This window comes from Schistocerca nitens, chromosome 3 (assembly GCF_023898315.1).
Source record: "Schistocerca nitens isolate TAMUIC-IGC-003100 chromosome 3, iqSchNite1.1, whole genome shotgun sequence".
Taxonomy (NCBI): domain Eukaryota; kingdom Metazoa; phylum Arthropoda; class Insecta; order Orthoptera; family Acrididae; genus Schistocerca; species Schistocerca nitens.
In genome coordinates this window covers 423,973,607-423,984,904 of record NC_064616.1, presented here as the reverse complement: position 1 = coordinate 423,984,904, position 11,298 = coordinate 423,973,607, and the positions used below count along the sequence as shown (strand labels likewise).

Genomic DNA, 11,298 nt, shown 5'->3' with positions numbered 1-11,298 from the left:
TATTTATAGTGCTGACGATACAATACGCACGGCCGGCCTCGGTGGTCATGCGGTTCTAGGCGCTCAGTCCGGAACCGCGCGACTGCTACGGTCGCAGGTTCGAATTCTGCCTCGGGCATGGATGTGTGTGATGTCCTTAGGTTAGTTAGGTTTAAGTAGTTCTAAGTTCTAGGGGACTGATGACCACAGATGTTAAGTCCCATAGTGCTCACAGCCATTTGAACAATACGCACGGGTCCCAAGACGGTCCATATCTTGACAAGTTTGACAATATTATTGAACGTGTGACGGTACATATAGCAGACGACGAGATCGTCAAAACTTTCTTCCTGAGAAACTCTGAAGTGACGTAAATTGACGGTCCGTTGACGGCCTATGTGAATACCGGCTTTTGAAAAGCGTTGTGGAATGTTTTAACGTGATGTGGAGCGGTGGCTAGTATGAACTGGCCTTAATTCTCACCTTCTGTAGAAGTGCTTTGGAACCATAAAAGCATCGGTAGTTGGAAATCTAATAGCTTAGTAATGGAAGTGAAGGAAAAAATAAAACCGTTCATCTAATGTTGTTAATGGAGCACTCAGGTATTTGGCACAGTGAAGTAGAAGATGGTTTTGCAAAAAGACAGTTTCACGGAAGGGAAAATACCATTTATATAGCTTCCATATTCCGACTTTCTCCATGTTTCAAGGAAAGAGGCATGCGAGCAATGAGAACAGCAGTGGCAAAAACCCCGGCAGAAAATGGGTTTTCGTTCACTAAAGTCCAGTGCACTATTCTAATAAAACTGTGGCACAGGCAGAAGCAGCTTCCGAGGAGAAATGACATAAGTTATTCGATTAAGTTTGGGACACGCGCATATACTGTCGCAACTGCTTAGGATCTGAGTGATACTCTCCAAAATGCAGCGAATATCCAAAAGACGACGAAGCTCTTAACCATATTATTTTGCAATGTTTTAAATATGCTCCATGCGAAAATATACTTTGGTAAAACCATGCAAATATCCGGATTCCTTCGCGAACAAATACTGAAACAAACATCTTGAAATCAACCTGTCAACTGCACATTACCTGCAATATATAAATCTCTATTGGACGTATCAAAAACTGACATTTGTAAACTTAACACACACACACACACACACACCAATTGCAGGTCATAGCTGGTTGAGCCCATACATTTAGCTCAGTCTCAAAATGCACTAATAAATAAATAAAAATAGTATTATTGGTTCCTACAGTCATTTAAACACTCGCTATTATGTTGTTATTTTAAATGCCAGTGATATAAAGATTTATATTATTTTCTTTGATTAGACTATAAAGAATTTTACACCTAATTTCCCTTGCAGACGATCGGATTTAGCCATTTCTGCGAGAGCAGTTGGGGTCAACTACGTTAACAATACGTTTCGATGAAAAATGTTTCTCTAAATTTGCTACAACAAAGATAGTTATACTTGTTTACTAGTGGTAAGGCCAGAAGGCTGTGAGGACTGGAGACATGGCGCTACTATGAGACGAAGTAAATTGGAAATATGGCGTCGTTTGGCAAGGGTATGTGGAATGCAGGATGTTTAGAAACGGCTTTTTCGTCCTGCAAAGGAAAACCAGTTCTTGCAGTGTATAAGGTAAATCTCTTAAGTACTACAGTTCGGTCATTGATACAAGGAGTTAACAGATTTTGTGCTACGTCTGATACAATCCTATCCGTAAATTGTAATACTTTCGCGTCCGCCATGTTAATTATTTGACGGATAGTTTTGTGGGATGTTTATAAGCAAGTGCAATGCTACATGACATGTAAACTCAATTGTTGTACACGGAAATATCGCCTATACGTTGGGCTAACGATTGTAAGTGTAATGTCAGTGGCATTGTGAAGGAGTGATATGGTACAGTACTCTGCGGTAGGCGTAACTTGGGTTTCAGAATTGTTTGTGTTTTGTGCAAATATTTTCGGTCTTGTCATCAGTAACGCGAATTCACCGGCATTATGAACGGATTGTGATGAGAATAGCGTGACCTTGAAGTGCTTCTAGCGTTGAATATCTCCGTAGATGCAACATGTAAATATGCAACCTGTGTGTAATCATCCAGGTGGTAAACGAACTGTCTGCCCAACTCTTGTGTTCAACTGTGATTTAATCACAAGCTTTTAAAAGTGGTGGTGGTGCCGGTGTGTGTGTGTGTGTGTGTGTGTGTGTGTGTGTGTGTGTGAATTTTAGAAAGCAGAGTTGATGATCTGCGAAACTTCAGTTACGGGTCGCTAGCACAGTCATTGTTGTTCTTGTTAGTTGTGGCGTGTGAGGTGCGGGAGCGTGATTTAAACAGTGTTCAATATTTTTATAGTTTTGTTCCAAGTGTCAGTGTTTCGACTTATTCGTTTTCCTCCGTCTTTGTGTCCAGTAGTATGCAAATAATGGAATTGATTGTTTAGTCTCCGTTTTATCATTAGCGTTATTATTAGATAGCGAGTCTAGATTCCTGTGTACCTATATTTCAACGAAAGTTCTAATTTTTGTTTGATAGGAAATAAGTTAATGTGCCGGTTAGTAAATGTAAGTTTTTATTTATTTATTTATTTGTCTATAGGACAATAGGTAAGATATTTTCACTGCATATGGATTTATGTATTATTGGTGTAATTAATATATAACAATTGCAATATGATATTGTATTGCCGATTATTTCCAGAAAATCGAATCAGATTTTCAAATACCTTTATTAGACATGACGCAAATATATCATATGCTATCTGGAGAAAAATTTGGGTTGAAAAAGTAGAAGGTATTCCTTTGGTTTGTGTCATCAGTTTTGTTGTAGTTATGTCTAATTTAGGACAGATACCATTCTGATTCCTGTGTGCGATACAGGTCTGTCCATTTTCTGGTGTTTGGAGTTACAGTTTCAATGAAGATGATAATGCTTTATCCTCATCAGTCTGTGCCAAATGTAAATTCTGGTTTATAATGTCATTTGTGTGCAGTTCCCATAGATTTTTGTTGTCATAGTAGATTAAATGTTTCACCAATAATTTTTTTTTTCTACTGGGAGCAAGTAAGTGGTTTCAAGTGGGATATTGAATCTACAAACACTACACTGTTGATTGTACACTTTTCATGTTAGTTGCATAATCATTAAAAACGTTTTGTTTTTGTAATGTTGTCTGTCATTGGTCTATGTACACATTCTAGTATTTTCATTTGTTAGTTCTGATTGATGTCACCATTAGGTCCAGTGGTGCAGTAGTTGGTTTTCAGATAGTATAGAAATTCTTTTATTTTTCAGAGTGTAAATGAGAGACTATTTATTGCTATTGTAATTTGTTCTTTCATACATTACAGATGGGTGATAATAAGTTTTGTTTGGGAGGTTTTAGATGCTGTCAGTGCCTGTATGAAATTCCGTAAATTGGGTGGGTTTGGTCACCAGTATCATTGACCTATGTGCTCAGCTTTGTAGTTGTTTTTAGAACTTATGTTACCATTTCCAATCACCTCAACCCTTTTATCTTTCCTCTTAGTCTCTACTGATGTTGTTAAGCCACATGAAGTGTGAATTAGGTTCATACTTTCTTCTCAATACCATTTTGAAAGAAATAGGTATACTGTCAGCACACTTGATTTTCAGTCTTTGGTGTTCCAGAGATTTCACAAGCTTGTTTGTTAGTTACAGTATTGAAAACAATTGAGAAGACAGGTAGACAGCACTTGCATTAAAGTATTTCCCTACCGGAGAGACAATTCCAAAGTAACACATCTGTATTTTCCATTATTCTGTTTGAATTTTCGAGTGCTGTCGCACAGAATCATTTGTGTTTAGGTTAGCTCCATGTGTGACTGAACAAAAGCCAGTGAATTATTTTGCACTTTAAGCATTACAATGTTAATGTAAAATGACTTGGCCGGCCGGTGTGGCCGAGCGATTCTAGGTGCTACAGTCTGGAACCGCGTGACCGCTACGGTCGCAGGTTCGAATCCTGCCTCGGGCATGGATGTGTGTGATGTCCTTAGGTTAGTTAGGTTTAAGTAGTTCTAAGTTCTGGGGGACTGATGACCTTAGATGTTAAGTCCCATAGTGCTCAGAGCCATTTGAACCATTTTTAAAATGACTTGTTCCACATTGTTATGATTTAGCGTTTTACGTTTCATTCATATACTGAGACTGGGCAACAAAATGACATAATTCAGTCATGCATATTGTTCTCATTTATAATACAATAATAATTCAGCTCACCCATTTCGTATAAAAATTCACTGACCTTTTGTTGAATAAATGCTCAACAAAATGGTATAGAAGATTAATGCATTAAACAAGTATTTTACTAATGAAATTTAAAAAAACAAATCCCCAGTAAGGGAATGACACTTTATTGTAATGGAGTGACACATTGCTGATTGGGTGGGGAAAATGGTACTTACCCCTTTTGATCTACAGTAGATGCAGCCAATTTCTCTGCAGATTGGGCTGTTCCCACCCAATATTTATCTTCCATTAAGGAATTTGTAAATATCTTTTCATTTGCTGCATTCTTTCCAAGGAATGAAATTCCATAACTATCCTCAATGTAAATCACCTGCCCAAAAAGTCTTTAACTCTTTTAATCCAGTTTAAGCAACCAGCTTTCCATAAAATTTCATTGGTATTGAATTTTTTTTAGGTTTTTTCAGTAATGGAATGACAGAAGATAACAATTTAAAAAAAAAAAAAAAAAATCAGCCCGGGAATCTTACTAAGAATTTAAAAGCTGTTGAAATGGACTGGCTTAAGTCATTTGTATAGTTTTGCAGAGTTGTTTTATTTATATATGCCTTTATAATATTTCGTTTCATTGCTTTACGAAATTAGTTTTTCGAGGGTACCTAGAAACTGAAATATTAGTCAAGCTATAAAACTATTTACTGAGTTCCAGCACTTCTTAACATTTGAAATTGAGCTTCAAATTAAAAAGAAATAAAATAAATTGTTTCAACTATTAGAACTAGTTGTCAGATTTGTAATAAGAAAATATTTTGTTCTTATTTTTTATGTTCCCTTTGTCAGGGAATGGCCGTGTAGTCATTGAAGGATCAGAAACATGACAGACTATGTCCATAAGTTTTTGCTCCACAACATAATCACTTGCATAAATTTGCATCTATGAACTTTACTCGTCATGCCTTGCTACTGGATGAAATAATACTTAATTTTGCTCACTGACTTCGTAGAGTGGTAGCTATGATGTAGATGATATTCCATTCCTTGTGTGCGTGTGTTCATACGTACGTATCTGTACTTGTACATTCTTGGACGGGTGAGGGATTAATGTTCATGTTTGTGGTGTATCAGCCATGGTTCACAAAAACAGTTTATTTGCTTGCAAGTAAATGTATTTACTGGTTCAGAATTTGGTTTATGATGATATCCTTGGCTACCTTAGATCAGAAACCAAAGGCCCATACATCATAGATTATAACAGCCTCTTTGCATTGTATTACTATTGCGTTATTATGATACATCAAGCGACTGACTGTATATTAAAATGGATTTGGGTGATGGTTCTCATTTGGCTCTGTTATGTGATAACAGTTTTAAACATTTCCCATTCACAAGCATAAAATCTGAGAAATGAACCATTCTCATAATTTATAAGATACGAAGCCATTGTTCTTATCACAATGTTTATTATTTGAAGAATATTACTTGAAAATACGTACGTTATGTTTTTCAAAAGAGCCCATTTCATTGCACCTTAGAAGTTTTTATTAATAAAAGTGTAGTGGTTTATGTTAGCCTGATCACAGTGAGATCATTGCAGTTGTTTATGCATTACTTAACATTGCAGTTTCCTTTCTTGTTTTATTCATACTCATTTTAGTGAGCTTTTTCTGCTATTATGAATCCATCTAGAAAGATGTCTGCACTGTTCTGCTGCTTTGTAACTCACTTTCTGAAGTCAGTAACTAATCATATATAATTTGTTTTGTAGATAAATATGTAGCTGTTCGTCTCAAAATACTCGAGGTTTTTGAGACAGGTATGTCTGTTAATCCTTTGAGTCCCAACAGTAGTTTCAGAAAATTAACTTTAAAAGTTTTCAGAAAATTAGCATTTATCGTCATAGTGAACAATGAATACAAGAATAATTAGCAGATAGTAAACAGTCAATTATTTTAATGGGTTTGTTTAACTGTGGAATATAATTTCAAAATTTTTCATGAAATTAACCTTCATTATCACAGTAAGTAATGAATACATGAAGAAATTGGCAAAAAGTAAACTGTCAGTTGTGATAAAGTTGTGGTTTCCTGTTAGAACCACTGGGGCATACAGTTTTCAACCACCTATCGCTTCATGAGATGTATGTGAAAGCAGTTTCGCATATTTCTTAGACACAATTCCGCACCTTGACACTTCCATGAACTTGTAATGCCCATAACAAATTGTAGTCCTAGGTAATAAGCAAAAATGGGCCTAAAATTTAATACATTTGTATCAAAAGTACATACTGCTAAAAGTGATTTCATTTCAAAATCACTCATAACAGCAGCAGTACAAACTCATAAAAATTATGTTACAGTACTGTTAGATATACTTAATTTCACTGTCAGGGATTTCCTCAATATGACCACTATAAAAAGACCCACGTCACAGTCTCCATGCTGATTGTTGCTTTGAATGTTGCTTAAGTGGCTGTTACAATGCACTACATTTGTAGAAGTAGTTCAGTGTATCATTGGGTGTCTTTGTCTTGCTATAGTGTAAGTGGTTTCATGTGAAAGGCACTGGTATTTAAAAAACAATAATAATAAAATGGTGGTTTCAGGCAGAAATCACCGGTACTCGCAGGGTTAACAAGGGGCCGTGCAAATCGTGGACCAGTGAGGAAATATCTTCAGAGCTATGATGCTTTATTTTATTATATATGTTTAATGATACTGTATGATACTACATGTCATTACAGTATTATACAAATGGTGTTGGGAACACAAACACGCATCTAAACAAAATGTGGAGGTGTTAGAAAAAAATTGCTGAAAATGTGTAAGCTATGAATATTTTAAATATTCGTAATTTGGATTGTCATTGGACAAAGTGTCAAAGCAAAGTTACATATATATAGTATATATCTTGGCTGTTAAAGATAAGTACTTCATTTTGTTGCTACATTTTCTTTGATCTTGACACTATAAATAAACATTTTTCACCTTGGACAGCTAGAAAAAGATAACTACGTGGTTTATTGGCCTGGCATCATATACACTAGCAAAAAAAGTAGTAGTTTGTTTTTCAGAAAAAGAGTTATGTGTAGAAAGAAATTGTTTAGTAATGTTAATTCAGAAGTTATATATTGTAATAAATTGTGGGATTTATGGTCCAAAGGCTGTAATTAATTTTTTCCAAAGATGATGAACAGACTGCTTATGGCTGTAGTACTTGTTTTTGGTATGTAAATGTTTAGCACCAAAAACAGTTCAATTATGAGCAGTATTTTAAATGTTGGAATTTGTTTGCATCTAAACAGCTAATATTTCTGATTCTATTAGTGTCTCAGTTATAATTAATGGAAATACTATAGTGAGTAAAGTTTTCTTTGTACTGTGTAGTTGACTGTGCAGTGTATAAATCTCTCTTACCCTTCCCCTCCAGCCCCAGTTTGAGAGACCAAAGGAAATTAATTTTATGGTTGCTGCTGTAAACATTAGAGTGCATTAAACATGTGCAATTATGTAGTCTTTCCTTAAAGGACAACTGGGTTGTTTCAGTCGAGAGATAGTTGATGGCTCATTGCACAATTTTACTTATCAGAGCTGAATATCCATATGTTCTTGTTGTTGATGGGACATGAAAAGCTTGCAAAGATTTCAAACTTAACACAAATACAAGCAGTGGAGATTGAAATGGGAAACAGTTCGGCTTTGTATTGGCAGCTAAATCCCACAGCAGTTAATTGTGTTGCTGTGTCTGGAACAGGTTGATAAGTATTTTTTCAGTGCCACCACCACCATTATTGTTGTTATTTTAGTACCTCAAACAAGAGTATATCCAGCAAGGAGCACAGGAGGTCAATACCACATAGGTGCCTGTTGTATTGGTTGTTTGGCATAATAACCACAATACTTTTATTATCACTTTTATCATCAAAGAACTGGTTCTACACACTATTTCAAATAAACTAAGAAACTGTTGAATGTAACAAATACTAGTGGATTTGTGATGGCACCCTCTAAACACTCTTTGTAACGTGTCTCCATAATGTCATCCCCCACGCCCGTAAATTACTTGCAGAAATTGACATTTATGTTGAACCCTTTTTCCTGAATGAGATGCCATCATTAATCTCATAAAAATGTGATTTCTCTAGTGGAATGTTGTTAACACACAAACCATGAAGAAGGGAAAGAAGTCCCAACTGATAAATATTCTATTATTTTAAAAAACTGTGGTACGTTTGATGAGACTAATTGGGTGGAAAGCCATTTTGAAGTCCAAACTGTGACAGGCAGAGTCCTCATAAGTGTATGTGTTAGATAAAAATTTGTAGGTCATGTTACTTTCTCAAGAATTCTTTAAAGCTAAATGAGTACAGTGTGGAATTTCCATTCTTAAAGATAGGCGTAAAATGATGTCTTTAATGTATCAAGTGATTTGATTTAGCTCGAGTTAATGTTATTTAATATACACAAATAACATTATAGACTTACTAAAGCAGTGCTTATTATAAAAAGTACTTCTAGCGTTATCACTTAATCTTTTTATTGTGTGTGTCCATACCCATTCTCTTCTCACTGGCTGTTACCTTTACTTGTTTTTGTGCCGATTTTGCATTTGAGTATGCTGGTAGTTTCTGAACTTGCTGCAAATATGGAAGTCTCATTTTTTCCCTCTCAGTGTACCATACTGAGGTGCATGTCTTCAGATGTGTTATGTACTGTAATATGGTTTGCCATGTTCCAGTAAATGTCATTACATTACAAAAAGTTTGAAAGTATTTACCTCTACCTGATGCTGCTTGCATTCCAGTTTTCACAGCACTTTATCATTACTTTTGTTACTGTGGACCAGTTGTCTCTGCTGTTTTCTTCTCCCTCCTAAAACATAATTCCTCACCCTCCTCTTATTCGTTCATCATGTTCCCTTTTGCCTTAGTTATTAAGTTACTTGTTTTATTGGAAATTTGGTAAGTGATGAGACTGCATTCATCACATGTTAAGCTCTATAATCAAAGATGGTACAGAGTGTAGAAAATACTATAAGCAGATACGCATAAGGTATGAAATAGCAGTTAAGGGAGTTTTGCATACATTGGATTTTAACTGTGGAGTGGGGTATGGTCTTCAGAGTATTGGAAACAAATGTATGTGAAAGCTAGGAATTGGAAACATGTGGTTTACTTACCTTATGAAAATAAATAATCTGATGAAGTGACATGGGTTTCCAATTCCATCCAACCTTCAAGAAAATTCTTTTTTATTTTTTATTTTTTTTTATTGTTGTGCTAGAGCATACATTTAGGGAGTCAGAGCCCTATCTTCAGTTGCTTAACATCCTTATTTTGTTATTGTTTGTAGACAGCAGCGTTCATTAGTCTCTTTGCTAGTTTACACAATGCACCAGAGTTTTTGCATGTTAGAGTTTTCCTGACACACATCAACATTTTAAATACCTGTGATAATTGAATCTGTGAGTAAACCGTGTTAGCCAGCATTGTGAGCATCACATCTTAGAAATATCAAAATAAGATCGCATCAGTTCTAGTCTCTAAATGGTACACAAATGGACCACATCCAAGAAAAGGCAAAAGATCCTGTTGAAATTATTCATGTTGTCTAGATCACTCCCTGTCTTCTGGCAGTTTCCTATAAAGAAAAATACTTTTGCTTGTTGTTGTTGTAGTAATGCTTGTCCCCCATAATTATTTTACAACAAAGCAAACCTGTTACCTGTCCTTAGCAGGAACTCACTTGTCACATAACCAGGCACATCCATGTTCCAGTTCAAGGTAGCATGCATTGTTACCTCTCAATGTTGGCACTAATCTTAGCCATGAAAAAATACCTTCATCAGAACCTGTGACAGTTTCCTGTTAAAGTCATCAATTTTACCGCAAGTGAGAGTGAGAAATGTGAGAAAGAGGTCACAGAAGGTGCAAGCAATTGTTGACAAAGTTAATTAAGTCAGTCGTATGCAAATTATGGAAGGAGCAACACACAGTGCCAAATAATTCAGATATCTGTCCCAAATCGGAATAAGTGAATGCACATATAAACATTTCATTGATGATGACATAGATAAATCTGTTATTAGACAGAAATTTCTGCAATTTTATGAACAGTAAAAAGGAATACAACTTTTGCAAAGGCTTAAGTGTTTGTTGCACAGAACTAGACCACCTGACTCTTGATGAAACTGAGAAAGAATTTAGTTTGTGGGCTCTGATTTTAAAATGTACCACAGTCAATAAATCATTTGTGAGAGAACATACTTGTAAAAATAATGTACTACGTTAGAATTTTTATGAAAAAATGAACCTTCAGAATTAAAACAGCCAGTTGTTTGTATAAATGAACAGTGAATTTGTACACACTGAATAAATGTTGCGAAGTGACTGTTCACAAAGGTTGTTGTCAGACAACAGTGATAAGCAGTGCTTTATTGTTGTGACTGCAGAGTTTTGTTTCGTATTCATTTCTCCTCTGTGACTACAACAAGTGAACTTCAGACTTTCATGTAGAAATCAGCAGAAAAAAATAAAAAAAGTATGTGGAGAGAAGAAAAGCCTTACTTTGAGCATTAATTATATTCCAGTGACAAAATTTTGCAAGACTGTGGTTTCCTTCCTACCACCATCATAGCATGTATACTTGAATCCTACAAAACTATTTTGAAGTCTATAAAAAATACAATACATAGATGTAATATGCTAATCACCTTGTTATTTAACCAGAAAAATAATGGCTAATGCTTTTGCTATTGATAAATAAATGCTGTGTGTCACCTAGTCTGGTGAAAGCCTTTAGACATTATTTAAGTGCTTTTATATTCAAGAAGCTTTCCAGTTGAGATCACAAGGCTGAGTGGACTTCTACCAGACCTTTGTGCCAGACAGCATTACTAGCCACAAACACCTGCCACTAGACCACATAGCCAGTTTGCTTTTGCTGCTGTGACATTAACCTTTCCTATTGTGATAGTAAAAGACTAGAAACACAGTGTATCATGCCAAAAAAGTGTGTGATTATTACTGGAGGGTAGATACTTTGATGGATGAGGAAAGTAAAATATAATAAAATCAGTTAACATAGATTCAAACAAA

General features: G+C 35.4%; 1 protein-coding gene across 1 annotated transcript in view; it reads left to right on the top strand.

Moving 5' to 3' along the window:
* The first annotated feature begins 1,503 nt into the window (after nucleotides 1–1,503).
* LOC126249266 (serine-rich adhesin for platelets-like) overlaps nucleotides 1,504–11,298 on the top strand; it is a 197,090-nt gene continuing 187,295 nt past the window's right edge. The window contains exon 1 of the mRNA XM_049950920.1: nucleotides 1,504–1,630. Within this exon, the coding sequence (XP_049806877.1) occupies nucleotides 1,538–1,630 (93 nt within the window). The 5' untranslated portion in view covers nucleotides 1,504–1,537. The remainder of the gene's footprint in view (nucleotides 1,631–11,298) is intronic.